The sequence below is a fragment of the Vulpes vulpes genome, chromosome 6, assembly GCF_048418805.1.
Source record: "Vulpes vulpes isolate BD-2025 chromosome 6, VulVul3, whole genome shotgun sequence".
NCBI lineage: Eukaryota > Metazoa > Chordata > Mammalia > Carnivora > Canidae > Vulpes > Vulpes vulpes.
Genome location: NC_132785.1, coordinates 662937 through 687576, shown reverse-complemented (window position 1 = coordinate 687576; position 24640 = coordinate 662937). Strand labels below are relative to the sequence as shown.

Here is a 24640-nt window from a genome sequence, read left to right as displayed (position 1 = left end):
GGTTCTACCAAAACATCTGATACATCAGTACTATAACATGATGAACTGTGAGTAAATACTGCACTTATCAACATTAAGGACTACTATGAGGGTAAGCAATATAACGTTCTCATGTATCAAAAGTCAAAGTCCCATCTAACTCCTCAAAAATGAGAATATTGCAAACAACCAGTTTTACCAAATAGCTACATTTAAAAAAAAAGAGAGAGGCAAAAAATACACACATCATCTTCCAACACAGCAGTCACCAAAAGTCTTAGAGGGTTATCCAAAAATACAACACTAGAAACATACTCATGACACCTCAGACAATTGCCTAGGCTTTCATTAAATGAAGCCAAAAAAGATAATTAAAGTCATAAAATAAGGTAAAAATAATGATATACAGCTCAAGATTTTTGTCTGTAATATAAAGCTATTGCTCTCCCGCCTAACACACTAAGCTGTCATAGAGGAAATGATATTGTTATCTTATTTTGACAAGTAAGTTTTAGGAAATTGGGTCATTCTGTCCTGAACAAACTTAGCCAGGTCAAGAGACATTGCACCAAGTTCTTCCATGAGCTATTTTCTAGGCTCAAAACAATTTTATACCAAACTTCTTTATAAATTTCACAGATACAGGCTAGGAGCCACATCTTAATACTAAATCATCCACAAGTCCTTGAATTTAATCAAAATTAAAATGACCATAAAAATTCACATGACACAGGATTTGACACATATACAAAACAGGTAATATTAACCCTCCCCTCCCTCTTCAATGCTCCCATACACTTAGTATATATCTCTATTTTATCACTTACAAAAGCATTTAGTAGGCAATCTCCTTGTTAAGACTGTGAACTTAAAAAACAGAAATCTACCCTATTCATCTTTGTCATCCTCACTGACTAGAAATGAATTTCCTGGTTGTTAATAGTCATTCAATGAACACTAAGTGAACAACAACGTAACCCCTACATCACAACGGTATAGAAAGCTAAAGTAGACAAACAGGGAATTGCATAAATAGAAGATAAATTTTAAGACAACAACAAAAAAAAAAAAACAGAATCAAATATAAAGGCATGAGAGACAATGGGAAAAAAGCATTGGTCTAGAGGGGCTAGGACATCTTTGGAATTTACATCAATCCTAATCCAGATTTTGGCAATAAAAAAGTGCTGTAATCTTGAACAAATCACTTTCCTCCCTGGATCCCAATGTTCTCATTTGTAAAATAAGAAGACTGCATTAGCTCTATGTTGCTTTACGCACCAAATGGATGATTTTAAAGCAGCTGAAACATGTATTCCTGAAAAGCAGTACCAACAGATCTAAAACCCCATGTGAGATAGTATAACTCTTGAACAAAGGATATTCAAGTGGGGATGCACAATTCCATACATATTAGTAACAGGACACACCAATAGCAGCCACGGCCAATCAAAAATTATATACATACAAATCTAATGTGGAAATCACTGATATACTCACTCATTCAATAAATCTAAAAAAGAATCAAGTTTTGCCAAAGGCAAAGGTTAAGAGATGTGAAAAGAAAGAGACAAAGTGCAAAATTCTATTTGTTATTCCCTAGAAATTATGACAACATAGATCATATGTAGCACGCATCTATACACATACACATATATACATATAAGAGCAAAACAAAAAGCATCTTTACACTTTTTATGAATTGGAAGGCTCCTTAAAATGAATCACATATTTTGATTATTTGGGCTAGAATAGACCAACATTTCCCAATAATTTAGCAAAAAGAAAGCTTCAACTATATGCACATCTGGGGTACATTCTCTCTGCCCCACAAGAGAAGTTTTGTTGGGACATTAAGAACCAAATATGCGAAGGATCAAAGTCATTCTTAACCGTGAAAACCAAAACAACTCACAGACCTATACTGCAACTACATTACCAAAATAAACCTTTGCCTTAAAATAAATAAATCTTCCACCTCCAATAAGCAATAATAATCCATTTTCATCTTGATGACTACCAGACTCAATACAATAATATCTATAATGAATATTTTTAAATATAAGCTCTGTTCTTAGTACTAGGCTATCATAGAAGACAGAAGAAAACTAAACAAGTTAAGATGCTTGCCCACAAGAAAATCTTCCCAATCTTACTTGCAAGGTATAGATTACTCTAAGTACACAGTTCCACTTCTCCAATATCCCTCCCAAAAATCTGGGAAGAAAAGTGAACAATTCCAATACCCATTTAGATTTCAAAATACATTTAAAAGTTAAAAGAGGTCCTACAAAACAAACATTACAAACAAAACAAATCCAGATATATGGAAACAAAATATATTGTACCCCTAAGGGTACAAAGGCAGCAAGACAAAAAAACACTCTGAATGAATAATCTCACATGTAGGAATATTTTACAACAAAAACAGAAATACTTTTCAATCATCATAACTACAAATCAGAATCATTAAGGATTAAAAAAAAAACATCAAAAGACTTCATTTATATAAAAGTTGAAGAATTATTATGTGCTCTATTAATAATACTTTATCAATACCTCAATCTTCCTCTCAAATTTCTCAAAAGAAAGTAAAGTGGGAAAAATCAACCTCAAAGTTTCAAATTTAAATTTGGCAACATTTCTATGGCTTGTTCATATATATAATTAATGTCTATCTGTTCCTGGTAGTGACAGGACATAATTGGCTATACATGTCAACCTAGCTCAAGAAAGCCCAAAAACCCATTAGGTAGCTTTCCGATGCTACTAATTATGTATAGACCATAAATTATTTAATTATGAATTTTAATCTACCTAAATTTTTCAGCTCTATCTCCATGAACTATATCCTAAATTATCTTTAATACCAATTGCTCAAACAAAACAATTCTGGTTCTCTTCCAACAAATCAAGCTCAGGTATTGACAACTCTACTGGTTCCACTGCTTAGTGACAGAACAGTACTGTGCTCATTTCTTTATAGCCTAGCAACCACTTTGACACACATTATTTCATTTCAGTCTTGCAACAACCCTTTGAGGTAAGACAAGAATTACCATTTTATTTCATGGATAAGGAAAGAGATTTGGAGAAGTTAGGTTAACTGGTACAAAGTTCACTGCTAGAAAGTAGGTGAACAAAGACCAGAACCCACATGTCCTGAACTCCATGTCCAAGTCCCACAACATCACCAATGGAAGTCTTTCTAAAAATTACTGAACTTAAAAACTAATCTTTTCCTACTTAATCAAACCCTTTGTAAATATAAGAATTAAGATTTTAAAGCAAATGCAAACAGTAAAAAGATTAGTCTAAACCACGTCCTATCTAGATCAACATATTTTGAATAACAAATACAGCTGATCTTTGAACAACAGGAGTTTGAACTGTACAGGTCCACTTATATGCAGATTTTTTCAATAGAGTACAGTACTATGAATGTATTTTCTCTTGCTTATGGTTTTCCTAATAACATCTTTTCTCTAGGTTACTTTACTGTAAGAATATAGTATATAATGCATATAACATACAAAATATGTATTAATGAACTGTTTATGCTACTGGTAAAGGTTCCCACCAAGAACTACTCATAGTAGTCAAGTTTTGTGCCATTCAAAAGTTATACACAAATTTTTTACTGCAAGGGGGTTAGCACCCCTACCCCCACATGGTACAAGGGTCAACTGTATAAGGCTCAAGAGCAGTTCAAACACTACAGTAAAAACAGCTTAAAGTTCAAATAAATCTATGGTATTTACCCTATCATACCACACACAATCAGCTCTGCACAATGCATGTTAGCAGAGAACAGATGAGATGACCTAGATATACTATAATGACTTGAATAAACATGTCCAAAAACCTTCACTTTTCCTAGTCTTAACCTTCTCCTGGCTTTGCTCTTGTCTAGTCTAGAAGTCTCCACAATGGAGTGCACATGACAATCCATTGAAATATGGAAAGAAATTGTTAGAGCACTATGGCCATTTTTTTTTAATCTGAAAATAAGATTTCATTTTCACTAAATAATGTACTATATGAAATGACAGTCATCCTCACATGAACTCAAAAATACACATATAATTGGGAATTGGGGGTAGGCTCAAATGTTTTTCACAGAAGGGATTCCTAGTCAAGAAAATCTGAAGATCATTGCTACAAACAGAGAAGGTAGGTAAATCCTAGAAGACAGGGGACTCTAAATAATCAAATCTATTTAAGGTGTTCAATATCCTACAGTACATATACAAATAACAATTTTTCACCTGCAAATACATAATCTATTCTGATAGGAATAGAACTTACCTCATCCTGGACTCCACTGGTAGTAGTCAGCTTGCTCCCATCAGTAATAGTAATAATTATTGCTGGCTCCAAGAAAAAAGGGTTTCGTCCCTAAATTCAAAAAACACATTAATCATATTAAGGTCTAGACATTAGTTTAATTTTTCTGAGTAAAAAGTCAGTTCTTAGAATGTTGTATAAATTTACTTTTCTTGTTAGTAAGTTTTATGCATAGTATATACCTTTTGCACATGAAAAAAAGGTTCAGAGAAACATATACTAAAAAGAAGTTAAGGGATCCCTGGGTGGCGCAGCGGTTTGGCGCCTGCCTTTGGCCCAGGGCGCGATCCTGGAGACCCGGGATCGAATCCCACGTCAGGCTCCCAGTGCATGGAGCCTGCTTCTCCCTCTGCCTGTGTCTCTGCCTCTCTCTCTCTCTCTGTGTGACTATCATAAATAAATAAAAATTTAAAAAAAAAATAAATAAAATAAAAAAATAAAAATAAAAAGAAGTTAACCTTAAAGGAATGGGAGATAGGTTAAAGGAAAAGGTAGACTTTTCACTTCTTTCTACATTTTTGTATTGTTTCAATTCTTGTGGTGAGCATTTATATTTATATAACTAAAATTATTTAATTTTTTAATAGGGACCCTACAGTTCAATTCTAATAACTCTAATAATTTGGCATATCAGGATATTAAAAATTAAAAGAGAATATTTTTCTGGGAAACTTCTTAGAGAGAAAGGCAAAATAGTAAATGAACATTACAATGAAATATAATTTGGGCCTGTAATCAAAGTGTCTAACCAAGCAACTGGATATATGGATGGAAGAGCTCTAAAATCCATTCCATGGGAACACTAGGGCTACTCTAAGCCTAGCAAAATTTAATGAGTCCAATATGAAAAATTAAAAAGGATAGTTAAAAGTATTCGGCAAGAGAAAGTACAAAAGCAACAGTAGCAGAGGCAATGGAAGACAGTGGCACAAAACCTTCACTCCTCCACAGGCAGGTAGGGTGAAATAGCTTCAGTAACTTCCATTCTAATCTCTGGCCAACTTACCTACTCTGAGTACTATGGTCAATTCTAAGGGACACATTTTGGGATGGGATCAGATAAACATAAGCTTCTTTTATATATACATGGCTCTCACTTAAGATAGTAAACACATTCATTAAGCACACTCAAGACAAAATTAAGACCAAAGGGTCAAAGAGTTCAAGAGGGTAAACCTTGTGTTTCAAATCAAAGGTATCAAATTCTTTGCTACAAACACTGTTCAAGAAAGGATGGAATGAAGTTTTGCTGGATATGATGTAGAACAGCATATGGCAGATTTTAATGTGCATGTGAATCACTTGGAAATCTTGTTAAGATGCACGTTCTAAGTCAGCAGGTCTGGGATGAAGACTAAGATTTAACATTTCTCAAGAGATGGCAGTCTAGGAGATGCTAATGTCCACAGACCATATTTGGATGAGCAAGGATGTAGAAGGGTCATACGCAGGTAATACTCCATGGTTCAATAAACTTCCCTTACATGTGTGTAAGTCTCTATCGCTAGCATAGTACAGCACATACTCCATTTATTTGTTAAATGCATTTACACTTTTCACATACACCAACTGTGATCACAACTAATCTTCATCAAGTGGGAGGAGAGACTGGATAGTTGAAAACTTCTTGATCAAGGTACACAACTTGTAAGTGGCATACACATTTTTCAAACTGATGTCCAAGAAGAAACGATTCCAGATGAAGAAAGTGTCCTCTGGTCAAATTAAAATATGTTGGATGTAACCTCTAGATTTCAAATGCATAGTAACATCCAAATGTTACAGAAGACTTGCAGGGGGGGAAAACCACTCATGAATTTACCTTCCCTCCTGCTCCTGCAAGGTTCATAGTAAACGGACTCAATGTGGAAAACATGACACAATATTGTATCACTCAGCCCCAACATAAACAGTAATTTCTATGCAGGTCTTCTCAGGCATCTGCAGACAACGCTCACCCGCCTCTGAGCTTCGACTGGCTCCCTCCCTTTTTTGCTGCCCACAACCCAACCAATTCCTAATCATTCTTTACATGGTCTTCTTTCCATGAAGCCTTCCCCCCCCCCAATTAGTCTGCCCCTAAATAATTACTGTTCTGCCTCTTCAAATACTAATAGTGGCAATTTTCAAACTCAAAGTACAGATACAGTAGAACATTTCTTTAAATAAAGTTGGATTTGGAGTGGTTTCATGGAGTACATTCTGCACACTACTGCCTACCACATTTATCCTCCCTCCTTCTCAAATTTGTTTTAAATATATGACGCACAACAATGTAAATATACCTAACACTACTGAGTACACTCAAAAATGGTTAAAATGGCAAATTGTTATGTTTTAACTACGGTTCTTTAAAAATACATCCTCTTGTATTGACTGCTATGGTTTTGAGTGTTTGAATCAACTGAAGGCCAAGTATAACGTCATATTTCTTCCTCAGCACTGGGCACTTAAATACTGATTCACCAACTGTGGTTTAATACAAGCCTAAAACCTATCCAAGTTCACGGAACCATTTTAGAACTACTCAAACTTCAACAAGCTTCAAAAGAAATATAGGTATGTTACCTTTACCTCATTATAAATGATAGCTGCCCTAACTTGACACGTAACACCTCATGACTTTGCTAGGATACAAAGATGCACTCTCTACCTGGCTCCTACAGCTGTCTGGGCTTCCACTGTCCATTTATTCATGCTTATCATTCAAATATTTACCGAGTGGCTACCATACATCAGGCATGGTGTTAGGTGTGTGATACACAATCTCCAATAACATTTAACAATAACTCTCTTTTTCTGGTCTCTACAAATACCACTGGAAATCAAAAATTGGCAAAGGGAGGTAAAAAAAGAAAAAAACAAAAAACCAAGAAGTCCTAATATCTTCAGAACTATTGTATCTTGTTTTCCACCCTTAAGCTAAAACTACTCTGGATGACTTGATGCCTTTCAAAATCAAATCAGTAAATCTCTTAAAGCCACCACAACATGAACCAAATACTTGCAACAGTGTTTTCTGTATCACCTCTACATTTTAACCTAATTCAAATTTTCTCCCAAATTTTCTGAATCAAAGTATGACATCAATTCTTATTCCTATGTAAGCGCATTGAGAATTACCCTCCACAGGCCAGAAAGTCATATCTATAATTAAAGAACAATGATTTCTGATGTATTAGGAACTTTAGGGATGATGTTCATCCAAAAAGTAAAACACGCTTTTTTTAATGACCATATATCCAAAAATCAAGTTAAAAGTTGTTAAAATTTAGCCAAGTCATGAGGTGCTAAAATTTAAGCTAAATTCAAACATTAAAATAAAAGTTACTTTTTCCTTGACAACAAGCTTTTAGTTGAAACTTTACTGGAGTCATACATAATACTTTACACAGAGGCTAAGCCTGAAATTACAAGAATAATCAGATACTTGATAATAACAATAAAGCAACTGTATTATCTCATTTACCTCTAAAAACGTGGTGAGGTAAAATATTCAGAGATTAAAAGAATATAATCCAAAATCCCTCATCTGGTAACTGGCACAGCCAGAACCTTATTCCAACTGCAAATATCATTGTCTTTCTACGGCATCTGAAAGTCCTTTTGGAAGCAACTAAATTCACTTAGATAATTCTACACCAACCTGGAGTGTGCCATATTCACTCAACAATGTAACAATGATGTTACAGTTTGGTTTTAATATACTATACTTGCACCAAAATTAACTATTATTCTTTCCTTGGTTTCCTGCTGTTTTATGATTTTTTTACCTAGCAATTTTTCTATATATAAATCAATACACCTCCCTCCAACAAAAACACACTGAAAGAAAATGCAATATATAATCAACATTCACTTCTGGATACTAAGTAACTTCAGCCAACCTTCAGAGAGCATAAATATGAAAGAAGATAAAACAACATTAAGTTCTTTAAGGACTTTAAATATTGGAAAATTCTGATAGAGACTAAAGATAGAGAAAAGAAAAATATAACCATCCTCATTTCACCTATTTAATTATTTAACCATACCATGCCTAAGATCCCTTCTTCTCTGACATGAGTTTAGTCAAAAAGCACACTAAGAAAGGCAACAAGAATATATTAATTAAAAAAAAAAAATAACACTAAGAAAAGTGATAGGATTGTCATGATAAAAATTAGAATACAAAAGGATATTTTTTATTTCAGAATAAATGTTAGAATTAGTAACTTTATTTAAGCATAAATTTCTAAATTGCCTGCAGAAAATGGACAATGTTGCTCCAACAAAGTTTTCTTACATTCAGTTTTACACTGTTCCTCCCCTGCCCTTGAGAGTGCACTTATTCTTGGCAGAAGCACAATACATAACTGGCATCTTTCTCTCACATTTTTACCCAACAAATTAAAACAAATTTCTGATTGTTTACTAATATCACAAGATTACTTTTTTCATGTTTTACAAAAAATTTTAACATTTCAAAATTCTAAAAGTTGTGATTTAATCATTATGTCATTAGCTCTTTCATGCCAAGCCAACAGTTTAATAATTCCCAAATCTTTATATTTAAGAGTAAATACTTTACATTTTTATTCTTAGCAAGTGTTTTCAAAGTCACTCAATTTGGGGATGTGACTGTCCATAATAGAATATCCCTCAAAATTCGTCTTGATCATAAAGTTATAAACAGCCTTTATCTTAGTTATAAAATCTCCAAAATAAAAATAATATTAAGCTCTGCTACGACAAAGGCAACCAGTAGAGGGACTAAAAGTTTACTTTTGCCATTAGCAGAATTAAAATCAGATGGTTCTCTCAGAGCCGTGGCTCTTCGGCATAAATAAATCTAAACATGTCCCTTGAGAATATGGTGCAAGCTACAATATTCTACCTCTAGAGCTATTTACTAATGGCAATCTTGTCATTTAGAAAACAGATTTTAAAGAAAAGAAAACTGACTTGATGTTGGCCAAAAACCTCGGGTAAAATTTTTGCTAAAGGTAAAATAAAGCAAAAATGTTCAGTTCCATCAATTCATTATCATGGTGTTAAAGAAAACATCTAAATTAAGGTATAAGATCTCAATAAGAAATTTAAAGAATTAAAGTAGATCTTATCTATTAGAACCTATTTCACATTTGAAAAAAAAGTTTTTGAGAATTTTTAAATTTTCCCAAATAACTTTTGAAAATATAAAAATAAGGCTAATTTTCCCCCAAATACAAACTAACCTGGTTCTCAGAATCAGAATTTTTACTTTTACCCAATTTAAAATGTAGTCGGGGGAGAGGTACAGGAATTTTACTGTACCCTTAACAGGTCTCAACTAGTATCTTCTGAAGCAAAAGCAAGCATCCCTGAGCATTCAGTCACACTTTCCAGTAGATGTACTACTACGTACTACTTCTGTACGTCTCTGGGCTCATTTTCCTTCAGTGCCACCATGCTCTACCGCGTTACCAGTCCTTGGAACAACCTCCTAAGAGCAGCCAGGTGCCTGGCAAAGCTACTTTTCCCATGGGCTAATGGGCCTACTGAAGGGAAAATGTGCACCCAGCCGGCCCTCCAGCTCTCCTGTGGGGGGTCTTCAGCTAACCCGCAGCCACTCCTGTGTAGTTATTCTGCCCTAAGCCAGAAAAGATACAAAAGAAATCAACAAAAGTGGTATTAAGAGGTATCGCATCTTATACTAGTTCAAAAGCAAATCACCGGGATCCCTGGGTGGCGCAGCGGTTTAGCGCCTGCCTTTGGCCCAGGGCGCGATCCTGGAGACCCAGGATCGAATCCCACGTCGGGCTCCCGGTGCATGGAGCCTGCTTCTCCCTCTGCCTGTGTCTCTGCCTCTCTCTCTCTCTGTGTGACTATCATAAATAAATAAAAATTAAAAACAAAAAAAAAAAGCAGAAAAAAAGCAAATCACCTAGCAAGACCATTGAAACCTTCCATAAACAAGCCTGTGCTTTTTTACAACCTAAAACTTCCTTTCCAAGTTAAGTAACAGCAACAACAAGCAACTATGTTAAAAGGAAAGGGCTCCTCTGAGAAATAAGCCCTATATTAGAGTCAAGATTCTCATGCATAACTGGACAAGTACTAAATAGGACTGCTGTTAAAAATGTTGTAATCCTTTAGGTCTCCTATCTTTGTAAAATCTACATAAAAACATGAAGCTGGCATTATCTATCCTATTCTCCTCTATTACCATATCTAATAAAGAGATAACAATATATGTACCTCTAAAATATGACAAACCAATTCATTTTCATTTAGAAATTTTGATACTCTCTATATAATGTGAGAACCCAGATTCTATAAAGAAAATATAAAAACATTAAGGATAATATTCATCTATGTTAAGCTTCTTTCTAAAAGAAAAGTATCTTAAGATGCAATTCAAATCCAAAGGCTTATTAGTCACAATACTAACAACACAATTACATCTACATACAACTGAGAAAAGAAGCTTTCAATACATACCTCGTAACACAAGTCAACTAGCATAAATTACATTCTTCAAAGAGTTCAGTATTGCTCAACTTTAGACAACTGCATACCACAATCAGAATTTTTTCATTATCTGCTTATTACCTGTACTAATATTTATATACTTAATATTTTTTTTTGAATTTTTTTTTAATTTTTTATTTATTTATGATAGTCACAGAGAGACAGAGAGAGAGGCAGAGACACAGGCGGAGGGAGAAGCAGGCTCCATGCACCGGGAGCCCGACGTGGGACTCGATCCCGGGTCTCCAGGATCGCGCCCTGGGCCAAAGGCAGGCGCCAAACCGCTGCGCCACCCAGGGATCCCTATACTTAATATTTTTAAGTCAGTTTCACTTTTATTTTTGCCTCACTATAGCAAAAAGATCTATGAAATCATACTTTTGGTGTGCTAATTATATCTTCCATTCAATAATTCATTGTCATTAATACAGTTTAGCTTATTTTAAAGGGTAAGGAAGTTTATTTTATTACTGAGATGAATATATAATTGGTTAATTAAACATTCCAAACAAAATATAATAATTAAAGTCAATAAAGGCCTGACAGCTCACACTTAAATCAATATTCCAAGGCCAGAATTTTAACCTTTATGTTTACAATTCATGAAGATCATTACTTTTATAGTTACTATCTCAACTGGTATGGCATAGTAGAATCTTTTGGTGAAAAAAGTCTAAGATACTCATCTTAGGAAATTAGTCCTTTAAAGATAGTATCTTTAAATATATAGGAAAGATCTCTGAAAAGATACATAACAAACTGATTATGTAATTGTTGGTTGCCTCTGAAGAACAGATAACTTTCTGTGATACTTGAACTTTTTAACCATGTGCATTTATTACATATTCAAAACAAATACTCCTCAAAATTAAAATGTGCTTACTATCCAAAAAAAAAAAAAAAAAAACTTTAAAAATCTGCTAGTATATAAAAACCTAGCATCTTAGAATACATTAAGGTCTATAACTATATAAAAACTAATTAAAATTCCACATTAAAAGATATGTATTTTTAGTTTCAAGTAATTCCAATTGGCACACACATACAATTGTGTACCAATACAGATCCTTTATCTAACCATATAATTCCTTATGTTAAAAATATTAACAGCATTAAAAACAGATGGAATAAGACTTAGGCAAAAGTAGAAGGGATACCCCACACATTTATTTTAATATAATGACTAAGGAGCAATATTGCTGTAATTTGTTTAAAATAATAAACCAAATAATAATCATGTTAAGAACTGAAGAAAAGCATGACTTTATGAAAAAAAATTAACATTAAGGAAACTCAGTAACATGTAGGGCTGAGAATTACTGCATCAAAAGCAATATAAATTCAATATATTTGAGATATTAACTAATAATTTCACAGAATTTGAGCTTTACATTTGAACAAGAGTCTAAAGTTTGAATAAGAGTATTCTAACAAACAAATCATTGGTTTTGGCAATCTCTCTCTGTCTCTTATGAATAAATAAATAAAAATTTTTTTAAAATAGCATAGTGCTTATGCTGGCATATATCGGAAGTACAATCTTACAAAATACTAACACTGGGAATAAAGAACCTAATATACCCATTATATGAAATGGACTGGGTAATAATAATTTGGCAAAAAATTATTCCAGCAAAGCATGTAATAGTAAACATGTTGCAAACATGGCAAAGTAAAAAGAAATAAAAGCGAAGATGAAAACATATTTTCAAAGACAGATGAAGTTATGTAACAATAATGCTAAAAATTAATTTGACCTCCATAAATCACACAGATCTACCTATACCATTTAGACTAATAACCTCCTTGGGGTGTTGATTACCATGAAATCTACAGATAGTACCTTTGCAAAAGTCTGGATAAATCATATCTTTAACCAATAGGGCTACTTCCTTCTGAACATCTACACATATGGTCTCAAAAGAATCATTCACACACACACAATAGCCCTCCTACAAACAAGATGGACTTCAACCACAGCATTCTACATAAGTATCTCCATGAGTACTACTGAAAATGAAGACAAACGGCCTAATAAAGGTTTCATGTCAGTAAAGTTAGCAATAAAGCATTAAATTTAATAAAGAAAAAATTTGTGATAAGCACTTGGAAAATCTGACAGTCTATTTTTTCCCATGTGCTATAGCTGAAGGCCAACTTGAAAATAATTTAATTGGATAAATCATAATTTGAGATTAGTTTTAAGGGGCCTGGCTTTGTAAAAAATAAAAATGTGATTTTTCATTTTCTAGGAAAGAACTGGTGGTAACCCAATTTCAGAAGGGTTTTTAGAAGAAAATATTAAAATTTCTCCAAATCCATTACCTAGGTATTTGTACTTAAGTAAAACAGTTTCTAGAAACCCATTCTTCCTAGATTCTGAGTCAACATTACTAACATTTATTGGTGCTCAGGCTAATAAGCCCATTCTCAAGTGTTTAGACATCTTAAATTTTCAAAATAAATGATATTTTTAGGAAACAAAATACTAATCCCATAATTTTTGGGCCTTCTGCCCAAAAAAAAAAAAAAAAAGTTTTTTTTATAAGCCCTTCTAACTACACATACAAATCCACTAAGGTTTTATCTTAGAAATGAACCTCATGAAAAAGCAGATGCCATGTATGGATAACTTGATACATGTTTTTGATAGTTGCTATAAACTCCTTAAAATGGAAACTCTAAGAATAACCTTTTTTATTAAAGATTTACATTCAATATAATGTTGTTGGGGATGAGACATTGTTTACTCTGGATTAACAATAAAATGGACATATAGAGAGACCTTTTACTCTATTTCTGACTTAGGCCCAATTTTCTGAATGCAATTTCTTGGGTTTTTTTTTTTTTTCTAACTTATGTTTTGAGAAATGGATTGGCAACTAAAACTGTACAACAAAAATTCAAAATTTTACATTAGTTGTTACCTGCTAAGGTACATAAATGACCAGGAACTATCATAACTCAAGCATTACCAGAGGCAACAAAGACATCATTTTGCTTATTCCTGAGAATTCAGAAGTACTGTACTGTACTTTTTAGTACTAAAGTACTAAAGAGAGAAAGAGCCTGTCATCATCTTGCAGATAAAGCCTTTGTAACATCATTCACTGGGGTTTGCAGCCTAACCTTTCACAGAAGACAGCATACTCCATCATCTTCAATCCCTGTCATTAAAAATAATCTATTGTTTTTTATAATAATAATCTATTTCAGAATAATTGCTGGGATGCTTCACTGTTCAAACTCCAAAACAACCAGAAGACTTTGTTGATGTTTCCTAATGTCTAACTACGTTCACTAGCTTTAAGACAAAGGGAAAGTTTTCTTTTAACATGGCAACATCAATACTGGCATTCACTAGTTACAAAGTACGTTACCAATAGCTGATGCTACAATTTCTTTTTCTCACATACTCAGAAATGTTTTCATTTCTGTGAAAATGATGTAACCCTTCCAAGGACATTTACCATGAATCCCTCAGCTTATCTAGGCAAAACTAATGGATGGAAAATGTTAAAATGCCATACCCTTTTAAGGCACAGATTTAAAAAGAGTGCGTAGGAACTAGAATAAATCTTGGTAAGACATCACTAGGCTGATAATAAATTTGTCCCCTGGTTACAACTAATCCTCTTAATTTTAAGATTAAGTTAAAATATTTTTATGTGCCACTCTCACTATACCAATAATCAAATTTCAAATCACATATTCTCTAAAAAAAAATTATATCACATTAAAAAAAAAACTCCTTCCTAGGTTTATCCGGATTTTCCCACATAAATCTACATTACAAATAATAAAAGGGATCATACATTTCACATTTGACCTTCTGCACAAGAACAACCCCTTCCAATGCCTATCCCAACCATTACCAACTTGAACTCTAAAATACAGAGCCCTAAAAGTGGACTCATCTAAATTTCCTCAAAGACTAAAACCTTCTTGCTTTGCAAACTAAAATATGTCTGGTTTATTAAATTACTCATGTTACCAAACAGGTTTAAACATGAAATAGATTTTGGGGGTGTCTGGGTAGCAGCTGGTCAAGCAACCAACTCTTAGTTTCAGCGAAGGTCATAATATCAGGGTCATGAGATCTAGCCCCAATTCAGGCATCACTCCCAGCTTGGAGCCCGCTGGAGATTCTCTCTTCCTCTGCCCCTCCCACTCATGTTCTCTCTAAATAAATCTAAAAAAGGAAAAAGAAAGAAAGAAAGGGGGAGGGAGGAAGGAAGGAAGGGAGGGAGGGAGGGAAGAGAGAGAGAGACACAGACAGAGAGAAAGAAAAAGAAGAAAAGAAAAGAAAAGAAAGAAAAGAAAAGAAAAGAAAAGAAAAGAAAAGGAAGGAAGGAAGGAAGGAAGGAAGGAAGGAAGGAAGGAAGGAAGGAAGGAAGAAAGAAAGAAAGAAAGAAAGAAAGAAAGAAAGAAAGAAAGAAAGAAAGAAAGAAAATAGAGATTTTGGAGAAAAAAACTTATTAACACCAAGGGGAAAGTATTTTTGGAGCCATCTATGGAGCTTCAATTCAAAGTCGAAACCATCATGTTCCTTATGGCACAAAATTTTACGTTAGCTAGAACTACTGGATAGCTAATTCTAGCTTCTTATACCGGATATATGGTGGATTATAGAACTGTTCTCAAAGGTTTCAGATAAGAAAGCTTTCTTTTATCCTGTTAAGTGTTTAATATAACATTGGAGATGACAAAAATCATCATCTGAGTTTCTACCATGTGCCAAACAGGCCTTTTGCTAGATGATTAACAAATATTTCTAGTTCTTACAAAAATTCTCAAAATTGGGCTTCCCCGGGTGGCTCAGCAGTTTAGCACCGCCTTCAGCCCAGGGCGTGATCCTGGAGACCCGGGATCGAGGCCCACGTCAGGCTTCCTGCATGGAGCCTGCTTCTCCCTCTGCCTGGGTCTCTGCCTCTCTCTGCCTCTGTGTCTCTCACGAATAAATAAAATATTTTTTAAAAATTCTCAAAATTGCTATTATCATTACTTTGTTGGATAAGAAATCTGAAGCTCTGGGATGCCTGGGTGGCTCGATGGGTGAGCATCTGCCTTTGACTCAGGTCATGACCCTGGGGTCCTGGGATTGAGTCCCACATCGGGCTCCCCACAGGGAGCGCCTGCTTCTCCCTCTGCCTGTGTTTCTGCCCCTCTCTCTCCATCTCTCATGAATAAATAAAATCTTTAAAGAAAACAAAATCTGAAACTCAGCAAGGTTAAGAAGACTTCTCAATACAACCTAAGCTAGTAAGTGGCAGAGCCAGGCAAAGCCAGTTCTAGTGGTTCTTTCTGCATCACCATACTGCTTGCTCTGAAAAAAGCTGGATAAAATACTCTTATGTGCCCACAATTCCAATTTTTAAAATTTTAAAATTCAAATAAAAATAAATCCACCAAAATGGTAACAGGTATTATAATAAATTATGCTGTGTATCATTTCATCTTCATCTTCATCCTGCAGCACAGATCATCTCATTTTCCTAATGGGGAAACTGAGGGCAGAGAGGTTACATGAAACTCATGGGTAGAGCAGGCACTGATAGAATCAGAGTTTTCTGAATCTTAAAACATAATGCTTAGAGGTTTTCAATATTATCTTACCTCAAAGAAACATGATGGTTAACTAATTATAAATCTTACAAACTAGGTAAAAAAAAACTCTGATACGCTAGCTGGCATACTACACTGGAAAAGCCAACTAATCAGCTTACTAGGTTAATAGCTCTGTATGAACCAAATATATCAGAAACTAATAAGCTATGATACACAAAAATCAAAAAATGCCATTAAGTATATACATATATTAGTATCTAGGCTTTAAAGTACTAGTGGTATAAAATCCTGTCCACTATCCCTCACACTTGTATTCTTACTTCTTTCCAAACAGGGAAGTAGGGTGAAAATCCAACTGCATGTAACAGTATTTTCATACAGTGTTACAAGTAAGGTTAAACGTTAACAAACTGACAAAATGAAATGCCTCATTTTCACAGAGGAATTGAAAGAAAGCATATTCCATTACAGAACTACAGACATACCCCCAAAAAAGGATTCAGATCTACCGTTATGCTTTTAAATAAAATTTGTTCTTAAATAACATGTTACTAGTAAAATCTGCATAATTATTCCATAACCAATTATAAGCTTTTAAAATATGTTCCTAGTGTGAAGACATTAAGCACTTTAAACCTTTCTTGCCTTTACTTTCTTCATCAATAAAATGAGGAAGAGTAAACTTCTAACATGACTTGTAATTCTAAAGTCCCACAAAATAATAGTCACAATAAAATACACACAAAAGACCAATGAAAATTTTTGTCGGTAGATGCAATAGTTCAATTTTGTTCTCAAAAGTCTATATAAAAAAAAAAAAAAAAGAAAAGAAAAAAAAGTCTACATAAAAATTCACTAAGCTTCAGACTTAGGATTTGTGCATCTAACTTAAACCTCAATAAAAAGGTTGGGACAAGAAGAATCTTGGAATAAAGACAAACTAAAACAGAAACAAAAAAAAAAAAGCTTCAGTATTTTGTTATGGTCTGGGACCATGTGTAAATTATAATAAGGCTTGACAAAAATTAAGTTTATATAAGGACAATACTTTTTTTTAATGAAAGGAAACAGGACTGTTATATGTGGGCACTGATCAAACAAAAAAAAGCCCGTCAAGATGATCTGACACAGAGATTAAAAACTTGAGTGAAGAGTTATACTGGCTAAAAGTCATTTTAAAATTTTTAAGAAAATTTCAAGTTATAAAATATTGCACAATCTCTTTGGAGAAGAAATCTATGACATGAACATGGCTAAACAATCCTTTTACTAATTCTCACCCCAATTCTAAATCAACTTAAAATATTTGAGTAAGTGGAATTCTTTCAAATACTACATTTGTTCTTGGCCTTTTAATTTCCAGTTGTACATAATTTAATATATAATTATTAACATTCTTTTTTGCATGAGGGAAAATAAGTTCTCTTTGAAGAAGTAAAACCTATTATTTTTTGCCTTTCATTACTTATGATTTCTTTTCAGTAATTTGTAATTAAGAATGTAATAATGTCCTTTGGATATTCTTTTTCATTTTCTTTTGAAAGATCATGACAGAGTAGTTTTTTGATCATTTAGAAAACAGACTTTGAGTATAAAATTATGAAGAAAAATGATGTCACGTGTTTTCAAAGAAAATAAAATCTGGGTCTTAAAATTTTTCACTTATGTTACCACCTTTAAAACGTATGCTTGATAGGAAATAAGTCATATCCACTTTACGCTTTGAGCTCTTCAAACCTTCTCATTAAAATATCCCCTACACCCAATAGATGTGCTCCTCAAAGGTCCCTTGCAAACAAACTTGTGTAAATCTCATCTAAAACACACTAGGGGGAGGCTCTCCATTTGAAAGCATCCCAAAACGTGTTTCTATCTAGTGTGTTTAAGGGTTCCTTCTCTAACACCTGTATTCCTGCAAAGAGTGACTTTCCGACTTATTTGAACCTTACATCTAGTTGTCACTTAATGCATTTTTAATAAAACACTTATCTCTACACTTTGCCATATTTATCAATTGCCATTAAAACAACTCTGGCCCAGTACTTACTTTTCACACTGCTTCATCTTGGAAGCAATATAAAACCCAAGGGAAAAACAAACACTTATGCTGTAAGATTTCAAAGCACGTAATAAAAATCCACTTTAAAAAAAATCTCAGAATTCTTGTAATTTCACATTTAAAGCAGAAAAATAATTTTAAAACTAGAGGTAAATAACCTAGTGAAGGAAAAGGTATACTTTGTATCTCCTCTGCACGTCATAATTTTGAAAGTATATTTTAATATACCATTCCATTTAAACCTCCAACCAATTCTGTAACAAGAGTACAATGGCTCATTATTAGCAATGAGGAATATGAAGAAGCAGAGGCACAGAGTGGTCAAGTGACTACCCAATGTTATACAGTAATTTAATAACAAGGTCAGACCTGGGATTCCAATTTCACATTTCTAGCTATCGTGCTTCTTTTACACAGTTAAATAAAGATGGAGAAAAAAGCTTTTAAGCAAGTTTGACCGTAGAGTCCTCTATCTGCCAATAAGAATTATTATTGACCAATAAAAATTACTGAAGATAATTTTAAGAGATTTCTGAGTTCAAGGACTGGCCAAGGCCTTTCAGTGGGGAAAGCAGTCTCTTCAACAAATGGTGTTTAGGAATACTAGATGTCCAGCGGCAAGAAAATCAAGTTGGACCCTGATCATAGTTTATATGCAAAAACTAATTCAAAGTGGATTAAAGACTTAAAAATGTAAAATAAACTAAAACTCCTAAAAGGAAATAGAAGGGAAAAGAAAGCCTCAATGACATTGGGTTTGGCCATTTCTTGGATAGGACAACAAAAGCACAGGCAACAGAAGAAAAAATAAACCAGACTACATCAATAATGAAAACTTCTGTCATCAAAAGACACAATCAAGAATAAAAAAACCCAAGAAAAGGGAGAAAAATATGCAAATCACATATCTGGTAAGGGGTCAATATTCAAAATACTTGAGCAACTCCTACAACTTAAAAACAAAAATCAAGTAACTCAATTAAAAAAAAAAAATGAGCAAAGCACTTAAGTAGACAAATGGCCAAACAGCATAAGAACGGATGCTCAATATAAATAATTAGGGAAATGCAAATAAACCAGTGAGATATCACCTCGCACCCATTATGTCGGCCAAAATCAGGAAAACAAGAAAACAGCGTTGACTAGGATGTGGAGAAACTGAAATTCTTCTGTACTGTTAGTGGGAACATAAAACAGTGCAATCGCTACAGAAAATAGGAATGTCTCAAAAATTTAAAATTACATGATCCAGCAATTCCACTTCAGGGTATATATTCAAAAGAATTGAAAGCAAGATCTCAAAGTGACATTTGCATACCATGTTCATAGCAGCAGTACTCACAATAGCCAAGAGGTAAAAGCAACTCAAGTGTCCGTTATGGTTGAACAGATATGCAAAATGTGGTATATACATAGAATGGAATACTATTCGGCCTTAAAAGGGAATGAAACCCTGGCATAAGCTAACACAGGAATTAATGGTGAGGACATTTAGGTTCAGTGAAATAAGCCAGTCACAGAAAGACAAACACTGTAGGATTCCACTTAGGCGAGATTATCTCTAGACTACTCAAATTTGTAGATTAAAAAACAGAATGGTGGTTGCCAGGGGCCAGGAGAGGAAAAAAATGAGGTATGCTTTTGGTTAAAGTTTCAGATACGAAAAAGTTTTAGAGATTGGCTGCAAAAACGATGTGAATGCTACACTAAATTGTACACTTAGTAATGGCTAAAATGGGGGGGGGGGGGGGGCACCTGGCTGGCTCAGTTGGAAGACCATGTGATTCTTAATCTCTGGGTTGTGAGTTCAAGCCCCACACTGGGGCTTGAAAAAAACCCAAATGTTTAAGGTGGTAAATTTGATATTATGTATTCTTTACGACAATTTAAAAATTAGGGGGAAAAAGTTCAAGGACTTAATAAAAAATTTGCAAAATACCATTCACCATTGTTTCCAGTTCATATTCAGCACAGTATGTTTAAATATAATAATCTTTCTTTTGAAAAGATGCTGATAGGTCAATAAATACAAAACTGTTAATACATTCATTGATAGCCTAAGGGAAACAAAAAAACCCAAAGAGGAATCAAGTTTTCAGCACTTTACCTGCCTGCATTAAAAGAAAAGCGAAAAGCCTGTATTCTGTACCACCTGAGTACTAAATAGATACTGCTAGGGTCAAAGGAACAAAGTAACTTTATTAAAACTCTACCTAAACTTGCTAAATTCACAAATACTTCTTCATGCTTAAGAATAAAGCTGGTTAAAATTATCCCTAAGATTCATTCAATTTGATCTTCTCTTAAAAGCCACTATTTTTTAATGAGGTAAAACTTAGCATTGAAAATCCTTAATTAGATACATATTCTATCTCCTTTTAAAGTATGCTCAAGGATTGTCTTCATCAAGGGATCAGGGTGGCAGGTTAGGTACTGTTCTAAGTCTTATACAATTTAATCAATAGTAGATTGGAGGAAAAAAATAGTAGATTGAATAGTCAAAGTATGGATCAGCTTGGTGACAAAAAAAAATAATGAATTGCAGGCCAGAGTAATACTTAGCAGCTAAATCTAACCAGAACCTACCTTTGGGGGGGGGGGGAGGGGGGGGGGATAATGTTGAAAACACTGACACAAAACAATTTGGAAAAATATGCAAAATAAATCAAACTACATATATAATTTTAATCAGACCTCTAAAACGTTATACATATCCTAACTTTAGATGTTAAGGCTGGTTATTTTCATTGGTTCTCAAAAGAGGAGCATTATTTGAAACCATGGTGAACACATGTGAAAAATACATCTGTCACATTTTGCTGCTGCGATAATGCAATTTAATGAGGTGTTGCTATAATTTCTAAAGAAAAGATTAACTAGAAGCTACACTGTTCCTTGACTGTAGAAATATCACTACCTCAAAGGTGTTTTATTTTAGGTGTAGTAACTAAATTAACACAAGCAATATGGACATAAAAAATACTCGGGATCAGTTACGGAAAGTCACATATGCGTATGTACGTTGGGGGAGTAAGGATGTGGGTATCTGTATAAACATATCCGCACACATTTAGACATTTAAGAAAATTATTTGGAAACCTCTCTAAATGTTTTTAGATGCTCTACAGGAATATGCTGTCCTTTTCATCCAGCTCACCTTTTCTCATTTCCTTCAGCGATCAAGGTTATAATACAAGTATTTAGTACTGTGGACTCTACAGATCCTTGCATAGAGTATGAAAGGGGAAGTATTTATGTAAAAACACTGAGGTTACAGAATAAAGGCATTCCACAGAAAACAGGCAAACACAAAGTACTCTTAGAGAGAAAACACGTGAACTATATTTAGTATTAAATATTTCAGACATCCAAAATACCTGATAATCTATCCTTTTTTGAATAGGAAGTGTATGATATTTAAATGAGCAAGATAGTCCTATGACAAAAAAATCTCTCTGGGAAGATGTTTTCTTCTAATTAAATGCTTTACTCAATCATTTTCATTTGAAAATTGTGGCTTCCTCAATTATTTTAATGCTAGTGTCATTTTTATGAGCCGATTCAGGACCTTAGCACTAATATTACTCCATGCATCCTTGCTTATTCATCAAAATAACTGAGCAGCATTATCCCTCCCCCTCCTTGAATTAATAAATCCTAACATGCAAAAACATCCTAATCCCCAGGCTCTTCTGTTGGTCAAAGTGGTAACAGCACAGCAGGACCACCTTCAACCTCAAACGTTTTGTAAGCTTTACACACAAGAACTTAAGTATTCTCTGGTGGAAGATGGCAACTGGGAAAAGGAAAACACAGGTTTAATTTACAAACGTCTTCAAGCCTTTCCATGAAAGTCAGCCTTTCTAAGGAAGCACTCTAAGACATTTTTAATAGGTGGTAAGAGGTAAATGTGTGTAAATGCCTTGCCCACTTGGGTGATGCAGAGAAACAGGAAATTAATAGTTCTTGTATACACTGACAACCTGATAACCAAATAATGGCAAGTTTTAAATCTGTCTTTGAACTCAAAGATGTTTAGATCTAAACCTTAACCAACAAGCCGGTATAGCACTACATGTAACAAAGGACTATAAAAGGAAAAGAAATCCGGTTTATAGGAACAAACTGAAGAGCTCATGACACATCTACCTAAATTACTACAAATGTTGCGAAATGAAAGAGAAGAAAAACAAAGATTAATATGGTAAGAAAATAAACACTCACTGAATTAAACAACGGAGGTACAATTCAGTAGAAATAGAACAAAGTGAATCTGAATTGCACGTATACTTTAAAGGCTATAGGATTATATGCAAACATTTCCAAAAATGTTTAGGTGCCGAGTAGTAGGTAACTAAGCACTGACGTTTGTAGAAGAAGGTAGTAAGCACTAACATTTGTAAAAGAAGTAACAATTCTGCTTCTTTCTATATAATGCAACAAAAAGTCCTAGTCACAGGAAGATTTGTCAAACTCCTGAAGATTGTGGTTCATGGAGCTTGGGAAAAGAACAAAATGTATTCCTAAATGTATCCTTGTGGTAAATAGTGCTTCTGCACAACCTAAGTATCGAACCCGAGGTTAATATTCTCTTGTTATGTGTGACATTACTCATTCATCAGTATCTTTTCTCTTCCCCGCCAGCAATCTCAAAAGTTATAAGGGACTACCTTGCATTATTTCCTAGTGAACCATAATGGGGGTGGGGGTGGGGGCGGGGGCAGGGGTGGAGGGGCAGAGAGGATAAAGAGAATTCAAGCCGTCTCTTTTCCAAAAGTCTGGAGTTCAAAAATAACCACCACCTCTGGACCTGCGATCTAATTCAGAAATGAATTCATAATTTTTTCTGCATAGTCGCTTACTGCAGATGCTTCACCAGCTGAGACACCTTAAGGTACTCAGCTGTGTGCCGTCCAATGAAAACCTTCCCACCTTTCAGAATAGCTATGAAACACGGCGGTTAAAATAAGCCCTGGTAAGACAAACAGGAAAGTTTCCACTGACGTCGTCAGCAATACAGAAACGAAGACCACTCATCAACTAGTGCCGGTCAGTCAGGGCCGTCGCTGCACAGGCGGCTGTGGGTAGCGCATCCCAGAAACTGAGCGTGCGGTCAGGGTGTTTTCTCCTCTTAAAACCTGAGTGAGCCCTACTTACGGGATCAAAAGCAAATTCGTGTCAAGTGTATGGCACAAAACTCGGGCTCTAATTGTGAATATAAATACATTTTCGGGGGGGGGGAGGGGCGGTTAAAAAGGGAAAAAATTTAAAAAAAAGCAACGAGGGCTTAAGACCATAGACAGCATGGTCGGTTTCACTTTTGCACTTGTGCATTGTCCTTTAACCCGAAACGTTTCCTACTTGTATTTCACGTTATATACGTTTCGGACGGACTTGACTGTGTCTCTTTTTTTTTTTTTTCCACAAAAAGAAGAAGGGAAAGGGAAAAAAAAAAAATGAGCTGCTCTTTCCACTTCCACCTTGACGTGGGTTCAACCTACCTGCCCATAGTTGTCTATGCCAGTTACTAATCTATTTAAATTTAGTAAATCAAAAGCTGTCCTTAGGGATTGGCCCAGAGTCGTAAGTCCTTCGGCCTGAAGGTTCTTCAGTTCATTCATAAACGTGGCGTGGTTTTCCTTCCATCCGGCCTGAAAGGAAGAATGTGAGAATCGTGTTTTTTTTGTGTTTTGCTTCTCCTCCTCCTCCTCCTCCTCGTCCTCCTCCCGCTGTCTCGCATCCTCGGGCGCCTCGGGGCCGCCGTCCGCCCGCTGAGGGGAGGCTTCCGCGGGCCGCAGGCCGGACGCCGCGCGCCTCAGAGCGCCCCTCCCCCCGCCGGCGCCGCCGAGGGGGCCGCCGTCCGCGAGCTCGGGGTTCGCCGTCCCGCGGGCCCCCCCGCCCGGTCCCCTTCGCCGCGGAGCCCGCTCGGCGCGGCCGGCCCGGCTGTCACTCGGCGAACTTGAATAAATATCCCCCACAGTGCCTTGCTGCCGCCCGCGCCGCCGAGGGGAAATGTCGGCCATGTTGAGCGCCGCGCCGCCGCCGCCGCCGCCGGGGACGGGGACGGGGACGGGGCCGGGCCGGGGAGGGCACGGCGGGCGCCCCGCGAGTCGGGGCCGCGCCGGGCCGCGCCGGGGCGGGGGCGGGGGCGCGGGCGGGCGGGCGGGCGGGGGCGGCGGCGGCGGGGTGGGGGAG

The 24640-nt window shown here is 35.4% G+C and overlaps 1 protein-coding gene across 2 annotated transcripts in view; it reads right to left on the bottom strand.

Moving 5' to 3' along the window:
• Positions 1–24640, bottom strand: part of INTS6 (integrator complex subunit 6) — a 90277-nt gene that overhangs the window by 64698 nt on the left and 939 nt on the right. For both annotated transcript variants that reach the window (XM_072760508.1, XM_072760509.1), the window contains 2 exons: positions 23947–24096; positions 4288–4377 (listed from right to left, as the gene is read on the bottom strand). In XM_072760508.1, coding sequence (XP_072616609.1) covers positions 4288–4377; positions 23947–24096 — 240 coding nt within the window. The remainder of the gene's footprint in view (positions 1–4287; positions 4378–23946; positions 24097–24640) is intronic.